Source organism: Geotrypetes seraphini, chromosome 9, assembly GCF_902459505.1.
Source record: "Geotrypetes seraphini chromosome 9, aGeoSer1.1, whole genome shotgun sequence".
Classification (NCBI taxonomy): domain Eukaryota; kingdom Metazoa; phylum Chordata; class Amphibia; order Gymnophiona; family Dermophiidae; genus Geotrypetes; species Geotrypetes seraphini.
The window spans coordinates 14,851,102-14,868,792 of NC_047092.1; the positions used below are offsets into that span (position 1 = coordinate 14,851,102).

The 17,691-nt window shown below is 45.2% G+C and overlaps 1 protein-coding gene across 1 annotated transcript in view; it reads left to right on the forward strand.

Moving 5' to 3' along the window:
* Positions 1-17,691, forward strand: part of LOC117366868 (collagen alpha-1(VII) chain-like) — a 311,407-nt gene that overhangs the window by 122,622 nt on the left and 171,094 nt on the right. Inside the window, exons 33-36 of the mRNA XM_033958833.1 lie at positions 767-793; positions 6,908-6,961; positions 10,684-10,755; positions 12,726-12,785. Coding sequence (XP_033814724.1) covers positions 767-793; positions 6,908-6,961; positions 10,684-10,755; positions 12,726-12,785 — 213 coding nt within the window. The remainder of the gene's footprint in view (positions 1-766; positions 794-6,907; positions 6,962-10,683; positions 10,756-12,725; positions 12,786-17,691) is intronic.

Here is a 17,691-nt window from a genome sequence, read left to right on the forward strand (position 1 = left end):
CTCCCAGAGGAAGTAATTGCAGAATCCACCGTTCTAGGATTTAAGGGTAAACTAGATGCACATCTCCTTAAGAGTGGCATAGAGTGATACGGGTAAGGGTAAATTAGATGCACATCTCCCTTGAGAAGCATACGGTGATATGGGGACTAAAACTAGGCCAGGGTACACCTGGCGGGGCCTCCGCGTGTGCGGATCACCGTACTTGATGGACCCAGGGTCTGATTCGGAGATGGCAATTCTTATGTTCTTATGTTCATGCATATTCATTAGGGAAATCCTGAAAACCCGACTGGATTGCGGCCCTCAAGGAGGGACTTTGAGACCCCTGGTTTAGACCATAAGGCAATAAGGGGATGAGCACTTTAAGATTATGGAAGTTAAGCAATGCAACTATGAAGGGATATGAATTTCTTTATAAATGATCTATAAACTAAATGAAATTAAAAAGATAAAAATTAGAAACCCATTGGGACTAATGAGGATTGATATCACTTGAAGTCCCATTACTCGGAGGTGGTCTGAAGATCCCATAGGAGTGAAAGCCGATTTCTGACTCTGCATGATAGTGGGATGAAATGGGATATTAGTGTTTGCATTTAACATGACAGAGGCTTAGGCTGCTCCTTTTCCCATTTTTGGGGGGAAAGCTGTTCTTTTGGCCAGAATAACCTCTCACGCCTCAGCCTTCGTTCAAAAGGCTCCAGCCGGACTTTTCCCATGAGAGTCATTGTGCTTCTAACGGTGTTCACCATCTCTGTGTTTTCAGGGAGAGCCAGGAGATATGAGTGTTCAAGTGAGTACTCTAAAGATGCTCCAAGATTTTTATCCTGTTATCCATATGTTTATTGACAACCTGTATTACATTATTATAAAAGGGGTGGTTCAAGTTCAAATTATTTGATATACTACCAATATAAAACCAAGGTTAAAATCTAAATAATGCTATAATAATGTTAAATAATGTTATAATAATGTTACAATCAAAGTGCTTTACACTTCCCTCTCCCCATTCGCGGTTCCTGCACTCGCGGTTTCATATAATCGTGATTTTTTTCTGGGGAGGGGGAAATTTTAAAAAAAACAGTCTTAATGTAAAAAAATCCATCTTTTTTCCCTCCCTGCCGCCTTCCCGGCCTTACCTGGTGGTCTAGAGGGCTTTTGGGGCCGGAGCGATCTTCCTACGCTCCCGCCCCGTGCAGATCGCCATGAGGAAATGGCTGCTGGGAGTTCCCATAGTCTCTCGAGACTACGTCGGGAACTCCCTACAGCCATTTCCTGATGGCGATCTGCACGGGGCAGGAGCGTAGGAAGATTGCTCCTGCCCCGAAAACTCTCTAGACCACCAGGTAAGGCCGGGAAGGCGGCAGGGAGGTGGGGGTGGGTCAGAGCCGGATAATCGCAGTTTTTCGGCATTCGCGGGCCGGCTCTGCCCGTATCCCTGAGAGAGAATTGTACATATTTTAGACAGGTACTTATTTTGTCCCTGGGGCAATGAAGTGTTAAGTGCCCAATGTGACAAGGAGCTACAGTGGGAATTGAACTCACAACCTCAGAGTGCTAAGACAGCTGCTCTAAACACTAGGCCACTCCTCCACTCCCAGTGACTTATGTTGCTAACTTCCTCCCTTAGTGTTTCAGTCTCTGGTAAGCAGAGCTGAGATTGTGATGTCATAATGAAGATGTCATAATGCATTATTCCACCAATAAGAGTCAACCTTATCAATGATGTCACAATAGCTTGATTGTAAAGGCTAAATGACTTGCTATACTACTTTTTGGGTATGGTTACAATCAAAGTGGCTTACATATTTTAGACGGATACTTATTTTGTACCTAGGACTATGAAATGTTTAGTGACTTGTCCCGAGTCAAAGAGAATTGAGCTCACAACCTCAGAATGCCGAGGCAACTGCTCTAACTACTAGGCCATTCCTCTGTATTTCTCCATTTCTTCAGCTTTTGTTGCCATCTCTCTACCCCTTCACCATCTTGTTCCATCTCTAGCCCTTTTCTTCATTTTCTCAGCCCCTTTCCAAACGTGTCTCTTGCATGGCTTCTCTGTCCATCTGACTGTCCCATCCTTCCTTCTTGCAGACATACCTTTTGTTCCTGTTTCTTTTCGCTGCTCTAATCATCTGGTTAATTTTGGTCAATATCCCCCGGATTCTATATAAGGCGCCTAAATTTGCGCGTGGATCGAAGCTGCGCGCGCACATTCGTTAACCAGCAAGCCATTAACTAGAAACAAATGAATGTCAACAATCAATTATTGCAGTTAATTGGCAATATTTAGATTTTGCTCAAGCATTTTTCTGGGGGCTATTTTGGAACCCTGCACACTTAAATCCCCTAGCGTGCAATTCATAAAGGGGTGTGGCTAGAGGCGTGGTAGGGGCTTTCCAAATATTTGTGTGTGGAGTTATAGAACACCACAAACAAATGAAAATGTGGAAATCCAATGTCCTCGACGTTCCTTTTATTCACTTGAGCCTTTTAAAATACACTGTCCACATTTGTCATAGAAGGACCCAACACAGGCCGCGTTTCGGCAGAAAACACACCTTCCTCAGGGATCCAGGATGTCAAATAGATGACCTTATGCAAATGTGGAATAGCATAGATCTCTTCGGAGAGATTTTAACTTGGATTGTCAAGTGATCTATGTTATTCCACATTAGAGGTCTGCACGGGAACGGGGATCGCGGGGATCCCGCGGGTCCCGCGGGGATCCCGCGGGTTCCCCCCCTGGCCCACGGGACTCCCACGGGGACGCCCCCTGGCCCACGGGACTCCCACGGGGATGCCCCCCTGACCCACGGGACTCCCACGGGGATGCCCCCCTGACCCACGGGACTCCCACGGGGACGCCCCCTTGCCCACGGGACTCCCACGGGGATGAAAACAACCTACCTAAATTCTGGCGATGCAAGCATGCAGCTTACAAGTCTGGCGTCGCGTCGGGAAATAGCCATGTTGAGCAGTGAGCTCAGCACGTACACAGATGAAAGCCTTGCTTGCTGATTGGTCCGGCGGCCCCGCCCCACCGTGCCGCCGGACCAATCAGCAAGCAAGGCTTTCATCTGTGTACGTGCTGAGCTCACTGCTCAGCATGGCTATTTCCCGACGCGGGCATTAGGCTGTTTTTTGTCATTTCGGGTGGGGGATGGCAGCGGCAGCAGCAGCCTGAAAAAGAAATCATCCTGGCCGGGTTCGGTGTCATGCTCCGGAGCTTCTACAGCCTTCCTATCTCCCTCTCCCTTCTACCTGCGGCTCTCTTCGGCAACTCAGCAGCAACGATCGACACAAGCTTCTGGCGTCGGGGCCTACCCTCTGCGAGTCCCGCTTGTTTCAACTTCCTTTTTCCACAAAGGTGGGACTCGTAGAGGGAAGGCCTCGATGTCGGCAGCTTGTCTTGATCACCGCTGCTGACGAGTTGCTTAAGAGAGCCGCGGAGCAGGGGGGTGTTGCCAGGTGCAGGTAGAAGGGAGAGGGCCAGATGCAGGACTCGTGGGTGAGGGAGGAGAAGAGAGAGGGGAGAGAAACAAAAGGAAATATTTCATACTGGGCTGGGCCGGAGTGGAGAGAGGGTGGAAAGATTCTGGCTACAGGGTGCAGTAACAAAGGAAAAGGGGGGAAAGCTGAAAATGGAGATAGTGACACAAAGAAGAGAAAGGGTAAGCAGGACCTTCTGAATAAGGATAGAGATACAGAGGGGACATGAAGAGGAGGTGAAATAGAGACATAGAAGTAATGCTGAAAAAGTGTGTGTGTGGGGGGGGGGAGATAAAGACATTGAAAGGGCAAATGGTGAATATGGGGTAAAGACAAGGACAGAGACAAATGAAGATTCTGAAAAAGTGGTGAGATAGGGATATAGGTGAGATGGACACAAAGAAGGGTGATGCTGGAAAATAGGTGGAATGGTAATTCTGACAGACACAGAAGGGAAATGCTGGATCAAGGAGAGATGGGGCTCAGGCTGGATGGAATGAGGAGAAATGCCTTGTTGGCCCGGAACTTCCTCTCCTACGTCAGAATTGACGTCAGGGAGCGGAATGCTGGTCAGCGCGACGCTTCTGCAGGGAAAGCTTGGGACAGCGGTGGCTTGGGGACTATTCCCCGATGGCGGTGGCAGCAAACCGAGTGGCTTGGGGGAGGGCACGGAGAAAGAAAGAAAGGGGGCAGACAGAGAGACAGAAAGAAGGGGGAACAGGGAGACAGAAAGAAAAAGTTGGGGGAGAGAATGAGGTCTGGAGGAGAGGAAACATACAGGAGGCTGAAAGAAAGGAAGAAAGATTGGATGCACAGTCAGAAGAAGAAAGTGCAACCAGAGACTCATGAAATCACCAAACAGCAAAGATAGGAAAAATGATTTTATTTTCAATTTAATGATCAAAATGTGTCTGTTTTGAGAATTTATATCTGCTGTCTATATTTTGCACTATGGCTCCCTTTTACTAAACCGCAATATTGTTTTTTAGCGCAGGGAGCCTATGAGCATTGAGAGCAGCGCGAGGCATTCAGCGTAACTCCCTGTGCTAAAACCTACTATTGTGGTTTAGTAAAAAGGGAGGGGGTGTATTTGTCTATTTTTGTATTTTGTTACCGAGGTGACATTGCATAGAGTCATCTGCCTTGGGAAATGTATATGGCAGATATCTTTGTTTTGTGTTCAAAAGAAAAGGAAATGCATTTCTGGTTTTATTTCTACAGTGTTGAAGTACTTGTTGGCCCTTGCTGTGACTGGTGGGGATCCCCAAGCACCGCCAGCAGAGGACCTCCTCTAGAGATGGTCAGAACTCCCCTCCACCAAGCGCAGCAGTCGCTGGCAGCATCCATGAGCCACTGAGGTGCCAGCATCTGTGACTCAGGGACGCTACTGCTGCCTGCCAAGCTTGGCAAAAGGGACCCCAGGCCAACTGCAAAGGAAGTCCTCAGCTGACAGTTTGTGGGTTCTCATCAGCTGAGTATTTATATTTTATATTTACATTAGAGATTCTGGTAGAAACCCATTTACAAAGTATGTATTCTTCCCAATTAATATTTCCAAATTAATAGTCTCTTTGCTTATTTGTAAATGGGTCTCTACCAGAGCCTTTAATTCAGTAGCATAATTAAATAAAATAACTATTTCTGAAGTTTATAGGGAAGGATGGTGACGGAGGGGATTCCTCGCGGGGACGGGTGGGGACGGAGGGGATTCCTCGCGGGGACGGGTGGGGACGGAGGGGATTCCTCGCGGGGACGGGTGGGGACGGAGGGATTCCTCACGGGGACGGGTGGGGACGGAGGGATTCCTCACGGGGACGGGTGGGGATGGGTGGGATTTTGGCGGGGACGGGTGGGGACGGGTGGGATTTCTGTCCCCGCGCAACTCTCTATTCCACATTTGCATAAGGTTGTCTATTTCACATCCTGGATCCCTGAGGAAGGCGTGTTTTCTGCCGAAACGCGGCCCGTGTTGGGTCCTTCTATGATAAATGTGGACAGTGTATTTTAAAAGGCTCAACTGAATAAAAGAAGCGTCGAGTACATTGGATTTCCACAGTTTCGTTTGTCTGTGGTGTTCTTTTCCTGTGGAAATTTGGGTCTTCTCTTTGTTGTGAATTATAGAATACCGCCATTCCTCTGCCCAAATGCCAAGAGCTGGACACTGGCATTTATATCAGGTTTCCACTAATATTAATTGGGCATGGACTGTAAGCGCTATTCTGTATAGAGAACTCATTGTGAAGCACTCTTTTTTTTTTTTTTAATTCTTTATTGACTTTTAATCTAAAACAGTGTCATACAAATGAACAAACAGTAGGTATTACATACATTACACTAATATCTGTACAGGTAACATATGTATCATTCAAGATTTTCAGTTATCCTACATATAATAATAACATAATATATAGACTAAATAAAGAATAAAGTTACCCAAATGTCCCCATCAATATTTATTCCCCTCCCTCCAACCCCTCACCCTCATGGATGTGTAAAGGTAAATGAACAAAAGGAAAGATAAGATAAATATACATTATTATAAAACATAACATAGTAACATAGTAGATGACGGCAGATAAAGACCCGAATGGTCCATCCAGTCTGCCCAACCTGATTCAATTTAAATTTTTTTTTTTTTTTAATTACATTTTTTCTACTTAGCTCTTTCTGGGCAAGAATCCAAAGCTCTACCCGGTACTGTGCTTGAGTTCCAACTGCCGAAATCTCTGTTAAGACTTACTCCAGCCCATCTACACCCTCCCAGCCATTGAAGCCCTCCCCTGCCCATCCTCCACCAAACGGCCATACACAGACACAGACCGTGCAAGTCTGCCCAGTAACTGGCCTAGTTCAATCTTTAATATTATAATTTTACAAATTTAGTCAATGGGCTCCAAACTTTATTAAATACACCACTAAATCCCCTATACTCTGCATTAATTCTTTCGTATCTGTAAGTGGTGCACACGTTCACCCACCAAAAAGTATAACTTATTCTGTCATGGTTCTTCCAGTTACTCGTTATCAATTGAATGGCTATACCTGTCATGATCATAAATAGACGACTCTTATATTTATCTAGAGTGGGTTTCACATGTACCGTAATATCGTTCCACAGCTCTCTGCATCAATTTTTTTCCAGTGTGCAAATTTGGATGCCATATACTGAGTTCCGTTCATTTTGTTATTCATGCCCTGTATTCACCAAATATAAAATAATACTCCTGAAGTGACAAGCTGTGCATATGACAGTTGTGAGGATTTAATTCTCTTCGGATAAGCTGTAGATTAGCGCTTAAGAATCCTTGCACGCATGACTTATGTGTCAGTATGTTTCCTACAGAGGACACGCCTGAAAGTGGCTCAGAGATGTACAGTATTTTCAAATCAATCATATTTTTTAATGTGTTATCAGGGTCCTCGAGGGAAAACTGGCCCTCAAGGAGACAAAGGAAACACGGGAGATGTGGTATGCATTTTCTTTTTTTTTAATGCATCAAGGAGGTGGAATGCTCTCCGAAAGGAGAGCGAGAATTCGCGGGAGCCGGTCGGGAGGTCGCTCAGCGACGAGCAGGAGTGCCAAAGCATGCTCCTGCTTGGTGCCACTCAGAGGGTGCTGGACACATGGAATGCGCTTCCAGAGGATGTGATAGGCCAGAGCACGCTACAGGGGTTCAAGGAGGGTCTAGATAGGTTCCTAAAAGATAAGGGGATTGAGGAGTACGGATAGAAGTAGAGGTAGGTTATAGAAGTGGTCAGGAACCACTTCACAGGTCATAGACCTGATAGGCCGCCGTGGGAGCGGACCGCTGGGCGCGATGGACCTCTGGTCTGACCCAGTGGAGGCAACTTCTTATGTTCTTATGAACAAAACTAGAAAAAGATACTGGAAAGTTCAAGAAAGGGACAAAGACCATCCTCTTCATAGACTACTTAAGCCAATGAAGCAACATAGAAGAGACAGTTGGCTGGTCCCCTCTTCCTCCCCTTCCCAATCAGGAGCTCGATAGGAAGAACACCATAGGATATAATTAGACAAAGTACAGAAGCCAAGAAAACTAGACTGCAGAAGATAATATTTCAAAGATAAACATAAAACACGATACAGATACGTATATATACAGTAGACTATATTTAGTTGAACTGACAAAACTCCTTAGAAGCTATTTTAAGCTGAGTCAGGTGCTATCCTTCTTAGGAGGTGTATAAATACAGTGGTACCTCGGTTTACGAGTGCACCGGTTTGCAAGTGTTTTGCAAGACGAGCAAAACATTTGCAAAATCGGTGCCTCGGAAACCGAGCATGGCTCGATTTACAAGCCCCCCCCCCGCAATCCGGCACCCTCCCCCCCGAGATCCGGCACCCTCCCCCTGAGATCCGGCACCCCCCACCCGACACGATTGGGCACCCCCCGCCGCTTCTTACCCTCATCTGGGCACCCTGAAGATCGGCCTCCTTGTCTGCTGGGCCTTGAGCATCTGCGCATGCTCAAGGCCTGCGAGTTCACGTTCTGGGGGGGGGGGGGGGCGGTGCCAGATCACAGGGAGGGGGTGCCCGATCGCAGGGGGGGCCTTCGAGGGGAGCAATGCCGGTTCTCGGGGGGGGGGGGGGAATGCATCAAAGCGAGTTTCCATTATTTCCTATGGGGAAACTCGCTTTGATAAACGAGCATTTTGGATTACGAGCATGCTCCTGGAATAGATTATGCTCGTAATCCAAGGTACCACTGTATTATGTACTTAGCTGAAATAGTAAACCTAATATTAGATGTGAATATACATAGGACGATAGATTTGGTATAAACATATGCATATAAGTAGGATGATTGATTATGGCATAATTATGCCAGTATTAATAACTCTGTATTTTAACACCACTACAGAAACCCTTGTATTATATAGCTCAGTGGTTCCCAACCCTGTCCTGGAGGACCACCAGGCCAGACGGGTTTTGGGGATAGCCCTAATGAATATGCATGGGGCAGATTTGCATGCCTGTCACCTCAATTATATGCACATCTCTCTCATGCATATTCATTAGGGCTATCCCAAAAACCTGACTGGCCTAGTGGTCCTCCAGGACAGGGTTGGGAACCACTGGTATAGAGCCCATGCACTGTAACACCTCGCAGAAACTCTTTGTAACTCTGTATTGTAACACTTCTATAGAAGCTCAGGTATTATAACGCCTTTACAAAAGCTCATTCAAACCGCTCTGAATTGACTCCCCCAATCATTAGAAGCGGTATAGAAGCTCACAATAATCAATAAACTATTAGTCTAAGGCAACTTTTCTTAGAGGAAAACTAAAATCATCCTTCTGACCGATGACTGTGAGAAAAAGGAACTTGAAAAGGAAAATGTACAGCATAATACATTTCTAGGAATGGAAAAAAGAGCAGCAAGCAAGCATAAATCAATGAGAGAGAAGACCAGTAAAGAATATCATAGGACACTAAAATTGACATTGAATAATGCATTAATATCACAGAGTATGATTACAAGACATTGATTATCTAACAATCTCTGCACTCCCATACAGTTTGGCCTCTTAACAGTCTTGAAAAACTGGATAAAGGTCATTTATAATGATCAGGGTATGCCAATATTCTCCTGCTGAAGGAGGAGTAGGCCTCAAATAAATAGAGTATTACCCTTTATTTATTTATTTATTTATTTATAACATAGTTTATATATCACACTTTCCTTGGTCCTAGGCAGTTTACAAAATTATATTCATAAGCAATATAAAATATAAACAACTCATCCATTTGGAAACATTCCCCACAGATAAAGATGGATTTGGCTAATCTAGTCTGGCCAGTTGACTTCCTCTCTAGGTTATTTTTATCACTTTGGATAAATGAGCACTTGAATTCTGAAATTTAAACCAATATCAATTTCTTTCTATTTCTTTTACCTGACCTTTCAGGCCTTATCTTACCCATTATATTCTGCATCTGTCCCAAGCATGTTTAATAATGTGACAGTGCTGGCCTTCGCCACCTCCGTTGGTAGAATATTTTACGTCTCTCTCTTTAAAAAAAAAAAAATAAATTGTTTTTACAAGATCCATCCCTAACCCAGAACCCAGGTTCTCTTCCACATCTTATCACTCATTTTTATAATAACTCAGTGGAATTAGTGAGGCTTTTGTGCCTGTGCTCACTGGTATTAGAATTCTAAACTCCAGTTGATCAGTACAGGCCATTAATGTAGATGTCCGATGCAGTAATACTGCTGTCTTTAGGGTGTAAAAACATGGCCAATTTGTGAAGGTTACCTCAGGCATTGTGGAAGCCCAGTGCAGCTGTACTGTGCTAATGGGATATAAACAGAGTCTCTCTGTGCAGGTTACCCCAGCCATTGTGGAAGCTCAGAGCAGCCATACTGCTGTCATTAGGATGTAAACAGAGTCTCTCTGTGCAGGTTACCCCAGCCATTGTGGAAGCCCAGAGCAGCCACACTGCTGTCATTAGGATGTAAACAGCGTCTCTCTGTGCAGGTTACCCCAGCCATTGTGGAAGCCCAGAGCAGCCACACTGCTGTCATTAGGATGTAAACAGAGTCTCTCTGTGCAGGTTACCCCAGCCATTGTGGAAGCCCAGAGCAGCCATACTGCTGCTGTGGGGATATAAGCTTGCTTGCCCCATATGAGTTACCTCATTTACCCCCTCCCCCTTTTACAAAAGCGTAGCATGGTTTTTAGCACAGGCCACGACGGTAACAGCTCCAACGCACATAGAATTCCTATGGGCATAGGAGCTGTTACTGCCACGGCTGGCGCTAAAAACTGCGCTACACTTTTATAAAAGGGGGAGGGGGGTTTATTGCTATATTTTATTGTCTTTTCTGCGCTTTACCATATAAAAGCATAAGAACATAAGAAATGCCTTTGCCGGATCAGATCCTAGGTCCATCCTGTCCGGCGACCCGCACACGCGGAGGCCAATCCCGGTGTTCCCTGCTAAGACCTTGTTTACCCGTATCCCTCAATGTGGTTTACAAGAAGGTGTGCATCCAACTTGCCCTTGAATCCTGAAATGGTGGTCTCCGACACAACCTCCTCCGGGAGAGCATTCCAAGCGTCCACCACTCGCTGTGAGAAACAGAACTTTGTAATATTTGTCCTGGGCCAGGTGCTCCTCAGTTTCAGCTACTCATACGTTTTTTTTTTCCTTTTGCTGAAAGGGACGAGCAGGATTACCTGGGCCCATTGGACTTGATGGTGCTCCTGGTCTGCCCGGTCAGAAGGGAGAAAAGGTTGGTAAAAACTGTTGTGCCTTTCTTGTCCACTAATTCTTCTTATCTTTAGTTTTTCAGGTATTGAAAAGGACTTTCCCATGATTTCAAAATTCCTTCTATCCACTCTGGCACCATCCGTGTGATGCTGGGATGGAGCGAGAGATGAGCGAGGGTGTTTTCCTCAGCTGTATAGACAGCAGCAGAATTCAGACATTTTGGGGTCCATTTTCAGCCCGTGGCGGCAAGTTTTGCTCACCGCCAAGGGACTTATTCTCAGATATTCCAAGCCGGGCCCTGCCCAGGATTTGGTTTTAAATATCCGGATATTTTTGAGCTGGCTAATATATAGCCACTTAAGTCGATATTCACCACATAAAGCTAGGACAGACTTTTCTGTGGTCCCATTTATATGCTGCACCCGGCCATTTGAGCAGTGTAGGTGGCGCTTCAATATTTTCTTTTCAGTTGCTAGGGATAGGCAGGTCCCTGGATTCCTGCACAGCTTGCCTGTCCCTCGTGATTAAAAATGTCATAGTGAAATAGCACCCCCCACTGACAGCGTGCAATTCAGAAAGGGGTGTGGCCAGAGGCGTGGTAGGGGCTTTCCAAAAATTTGTGTGTGGAGTTATAGAATATATAGTCAAAAACCAAAAACACCCTGGAAACTTCTTTGCACAAAAAGTACTAATTTTAACAATGGAGGTGGGCCTCAGAGACCTAGAATTTAGTTTTTGTTGCAGGTTATTATCTCAGTCATCGGCCCAGGCTCCAGTTCTCTTTGAATATTCCTCTTTAAAAATTTTTTTATATTAAATAGTTTTAATCTTTTTAATATATTTTTCACATTATGTTTAAACTGTTATTAGACTTCATCAGTAAAAGACAGCGCCAGTTTGAAACATTTGAGTCATGTTGGAAGTCATTTTCCGTAATGCTGAATACTATCCCCTGACGAAGCCTATTAGGGTGAAACGGAGGCCCCCATCGGGTTTCACCAAGCAGTGCTGTTCACTTACAGCAGCGTTCATAAAGATAAGGGCTTTTTGAAATTTATAGGCGCTATCTTTTACTGATGAAGTCTAACAACAGTTTAAACATAATGTGAAAAATATATAAAAAAGATTAAAACTATTTATTATTAAAACATTTTTAAAGAGGGATATTCAAAAGGAACTGGAGTCTGGGTCGATGACTGAGATATTGACCTGCAACAAAAATTAGCAGTCAACTGCCTAATTCTAGGTCTCTGAGGCCCACCTCCATTGTTAAAATTTGTACTTTTTGTGGAAAGATGTTTCCAGGGTATTTTTGGTTTTTTACAATATATTTCAACACCCATTTGTGTATTTATATTTACGAGTTATAGAATACCACAAACAAATGAAACTGTGGAAATCCAATGTTCTCGACGCTTCTTTTATTCAGTTGAGCCTTTTAAAATACACTGTCCACATTTGTCATACAAGGATCCAACACGGGCTGTGTTTCAGCAGAAAACACGCCTTCCTCAGGGGTCCGGGATGTCAAATAGACCACCTTATGCAAATGTGGAATAACATAGATCTCTTTGGAGAGATTTTAACTTGGATTGTCAAATGATCTATGTTATTCCACATTTACATAAGGTCATCTATTTCACATCCCGGATCCCTGAGGAAGGCGTGTTGTCTGCCGAAACACGGCCCGTGTTGGGTCCTTCTATAACAAATGTGGACAGCATATTTTAAAAGGTTCAACTGAATATAAGAAACAGAGGGAACAGTGGGCGAGGTCCAGCCTTATTAATTGTGGACCCTTCCCCTCCCAAAAACCTCATATCTGCATCTCGATAACTTCCCCCATTATAGTTTTCACTTATATTATTCAGTCCCATGATTGCCTAGCGCAGCTCATTGAGTTTCCTCACTAATATCAGTTCCTTGTAGGCTTAAAGCATTCATTTGGATTAATAATTAAATATCGCTCTTTTAATTAATTCTGTGTTTCAGGGGGGGACTGGTATTGGCATTCCAGGTACACCTGGCATGAAAGGAGAAGAAGGGGGAAAGGTACTGTACAATGGCTTCTTAGTACATCTTCTTTCCCAAGGAAAGTGAAGGAAACTTTTGTCTGGTGTGAATAAAGGTGTGGAAAGTAAGGGAGGGATGGGCAGGAAATAGATTGGGTGCAAAGTAGAAAATTGCATGGGGACAGAAATCCCACCCATCCCCGCCAGGATCCTCTCCGTCCCCACCAGGATCCTCTCCGTCCCCACCCATCCCCGTCAGGATCCTCTCCGTCCCCACCCGTCCCCGTCAGGATCCTCTCCGTCCCCACCAGGATCCTCTCCGTCCCCACCCGTCCCCGTCAGGATCCTCTCCGTCCCCACCAGGATCTTCTCCATCCCCACCCGTCCCCGTCAGGATCCTCTCCGTCCCCACCAGGATCCTCTCTGTCCCCACCCATCCCCGCAAGGAATTACCTCCATCCCCGCCCGTCCCCATAAAAAGCAGCAATTACTTCTGACCGGATCAACAATTCCACAGTTTCTTTTGTGTTTGCGCTGCTGTTTTCCTTGTGGAATCTCTTTGGTGGAACCCTTTTTTTGTTTTCTGTTCAGGTAATTAACTTATGAACCCCCTCTTTTACTAAGGCTGATGTGTCCATTATATTATATGGACGAACCCTGCTTCCAAAGCCTTCCATCCCCGTGGGAGTCCCATTGGCTAGAGGGGGGTTCCCGTGGGAATCCTGTGGGCCAGAAGGGTGTCCCCGTGGGAGTCCCGTGGGTTAGGGGGATTCCCGCGGGACCCCCACGGGACCCGCGGGATTCCCGCGATCCCCGTTCCCGTGCAGACCTCTAGTGCAAAGCAGTGGCATGTGGTGAGGTCCTTCAGGGGATTTAGTGAATCCCCAGCTCTACAACCCTGCTTTTTTTGTTTGTTTGCTTAATTTTGTTTGATGCGTTTGATTTGTTGAGTAGGTAGCTTGCTCAACCAGTCCAACTGTATCAAACAAAATGTTAAAAAAAAAAGCAGGGCTCATGGTCTGGGGATTCTCCAAACCCCCCGAAGGTCTTCATAGTACTGATCTCAATTTGATTAGCTGAGCAGCATCTGCCTGTTGCCCTCTCAACCAATAAAATTCACAGCAGTGCCTGGGTCACTGCCCTGGGTGCCTTCCACCCTCGCCACACCACTGATGATATACACTTTTGTGCCATGTTATCAAATTACCCTCCATATATAGAAGCTGAGTGTGTGACCAAATTTCCAGTAACAGTTCTCTGCTCTCTCTTTTTCTAGGGGTCTGTTGGGCCTTCAGGACCCCCGGGACAAAAGGCAGGTATTTAAATGCATTTAGCTTACGTAGGGATGTGTACGGAGCTGCCAAGGGGGAGCCCCGTCCCACACTGCCCCATCCCACACAGCTCAGCCATGACCCCAAGCCCGCTCCCAACCACTCCACCTTCTGGCAGACAGACCTAAATTTCGCAGCACTGGCGTCAACAAGCCAGCGAGACTTTCCAGCTCTTATTGCATGACTAGGGTTCCTGGATTTTCCTGAAGGAAAATCTGGACCCGTGGCCACGCCCCCCAGGCCCACCCAGTTCTGCCTGTCACATCCCATTCTGCCCCAGCCCCGCCCCCAGGCAGCACGCAATGACATCACGCGCGCATGCGTCCACGCATAAATGGATGCCCCTTCCTGACGCAATTTTGAGGGAAGCTTTTCAAAACCCGGACAGAATGCTGGGTTTTGAAAAGCCGCCTGGACCCCCGTAGGACATGTCTGGGGAAATCCGGACTTCTGGTAACCCTACACAAGACTGGCCTCAAGACTGCTGGAGATGATGCCTTGTTAATGCCTTTCGTGCGACCAATGGAAGGGGAGATTGCTGAGCAGGACTTCTTGGCTCTCCATTGGGAATGTGGGAGACGTGGCAGGTCTCTGTGTATCTGGCATAAGTTAGATGAATACAGTAGAAATAAGATGCAATGGGGTAACTATAACTCTGTGTTCCTGGAACACAGTGAGATTTTACAAAACTGAAGCTTTGCCGGAGACTCTCTCTCCTTTCAATTCTGAGCATATCAATATAGGTTTTTGTGTTGTACATTGTTGAGATAGCGTAGGCCAGGGGTGTCCAACCTGCGGCCTGAGGGCCGCATGCGGCCCAGTGAAGTATTTTGTGCGGCCCCGGTCGAAAACGATGCAGTGTTTTCCTCTGCTGCCCCCTGGTGTTTACCGTCTTGCCGGCTCCCTCCTCTGACTTGCTGCAGAGTTTGCGCGTTTGTGCGGCCCCAGAAACATTTTTTTCGACCAATGCGGCCCAGTGAAGCCAAAAGGTTGGAAACCCCTGGTGTAGGCTGTTGGGGACAGTCCTGTTGATTTCTATAAAGCTGAGGGCAGGGCTGGCATCAGCTCACATTAGACCACCGGGGGGAGGGGGGTCTAGCTTTTCTTTTGGTATTATTCCTGATGGTAATGATGGATGGGGGAGGGAATTTTTATCTTTTGTAGAGATACTGATTGATTATAAGTGCTTGGTTGATTACACTGCACAACAAAGTTTTTGCTTCCTGAACACTGCTGGGTGTTTCTTATAGAATTTTGGGTGCTGATCATGAATATTACATCAAAAATTACCCATCACGTACCATTTCAGAGAAATCTTCAATTTTGTCGTGATTTTTTCTTATATTTGGATGCAAACAATTTTTTCTCCCATAAGTGTCTTATCAACAACGGTTTGTGCCGCCTGGGTATGTCCATGCATAAAATCTAGCCAGGTTGGAAGCTGTTTTATGGAAGATGACATCCTGGGCATGTCTGGGCAGATCTGAACGAGCTTGCGCTGTCTCACCATGCTATAATGGTGGCTTCCATACACCGATCCTGCTCATTTGGTTAATATAGATAGTCCGTGTGTGTATATAGTATCAGTATAGTAAAGTATAGTAGTATAGTAGCTGTAGCAATATAACAGTAAGTAAGCTTGATGCTATAGACGTTTTGGTGTCGGGCAATATGTCTCGTCGGTGTCGTAACAGCCGCGACACATTCTGCTATATCTGTGGGGAATATACACTTACGCCTCAGAGACGTTCGATGACTGCCCTTGTAAAGAAAGCCTATCATCTGTATTTTGGCTGCAAAATAGGTGATCAAGACAAGCAATGGGCGCCTCACATTTGCTGTGCGACATGTGCTGTTAGTCTGAGAGCCTGGCTCAGAGGTACTCGAAAGACGATGCCATTTGCTGTTCCGATGATATGGCGAGAACAGAAAGACCATGTGACGGACTGTTATTTCTGTTTGACTAATGTGTCTGGTTTCTCTGCCAAAAACAAGAAGTCAATTGAATATCCTAATCTGCCTTCAGCAATGAGACCCATGCCACATGATGACAGTCTTCCAGTTCCGAAACCACCAGAGGATTGGACCTTAGACGAACCAGATGAAGAAACTGCAGTGCAGGGTTCTAACAGTGACATTGACCCGGATTTTGAACCATCCTCATCAGGCGATCCACATCTGATAACACAGTCCGAATTGAACGATTTGGTCAGAGATTTGGGTCTGTCAAAAGCAAAAGCTGAGCTGCTAGGTTCGAGACTGCAGGAATGGTGTTTGCTATCACCAGGTACGAAAATTTCTGTGTTTTGAGACCGGCATCATGATATAACCAAATTTTTTGCACAAGTCGACAGTCTCTGTTTCTGTTGTGACATTGAAGGATTGTTCTCGGTCTTTGGTTGTGATCACAACCCGGAAGAGTGGCGTCTTTTCATTGATTCGTCAATGTTAAGCCTGAAAGCTGTTCTGTTGCACAATGGCAACGTTTATCCTTCAGTACCTGTTGGCTATGCAGCACATATGAAAGAAACATATGAGAATATGGAAATGTTACTAAAGTATGTCCAGTATACCAGGTATAACTGGAATATCTGTGGAGACCTCAAAGTCGTTGCTCTGTTACTAGGACTGCAGCTTGGCTATACAAAGTACTGCTGTTTCATCTGCGAATGGGACAGCCGAGACAGAGAGTCGCACTATTCTAGAAAGAACTGGCCACTCCGTAAAAAGTTAGTTCCAGGACAGAAAAATGTAGCACATGAATCGCTTGTTGACCCGACAAAGATATTTTTGCCTCCTCTTCACATTAAACTGGGACTCATGAAGAATTTTGTGAAAGCAATGAACAAGGAAGGGGAAGGTTTTCGTTATTTAAGACAGATGTTCCCAAGAATAACTGATGCCAAGATCAAAGAGGGTATTTTTGTTGGCCCCCAGATCAGACATGTTATGAGTGACAAGCGATTTGAAGATCTGTTAGTTGGGCCGGAAAAAATTGGCTGGAAAGCCTTGAAAGACGTTGTTGACAATTTTCTGGGCAATTACAGAGCCCCAAACTACATTCAGCTGGTAGACAAACTTCTCAAAGCATACAAGAGAATGAAGTGCAATATGTCACTCAAGATTCATTTCCTCCATTCACACTTGGACTTCTTCCCCGCAAATCTCGGTGCTGTGAGTGACGAGCACGGTGAAAGGTTTCATCAAGACATAGCTACGATGGAGAAACGATACCAGGGCAATTGGAATCCGTCAATGCTTGCCGACTATTGTTGGATGCTACAACGTGATGCACCAGACACTGAATATAAAAGAAACTCGGGAGCAAAACACTTTTAATTCTGTTTCATTTAGTCGCTTGTGCGAAACGTAAACTTGACTATATATTTTATTGTCAGTAAACATAAAAATGTCTATTTCTCATAGTTCTTACGTGATGCAGTAAAACCAAAACCATATTTGAGCATACCAAGTTGGTACCTGTCATAATCACCAAAAACTTTTCAGGAATCAAGACTTAACCAAAAAATTGTTGTGCAGTGTTATTATTATTTGTATATAAATTGTATTGCACTTTTTGTTGGTATTAAAAACTAAATAAAGTTTTTAAAAAAA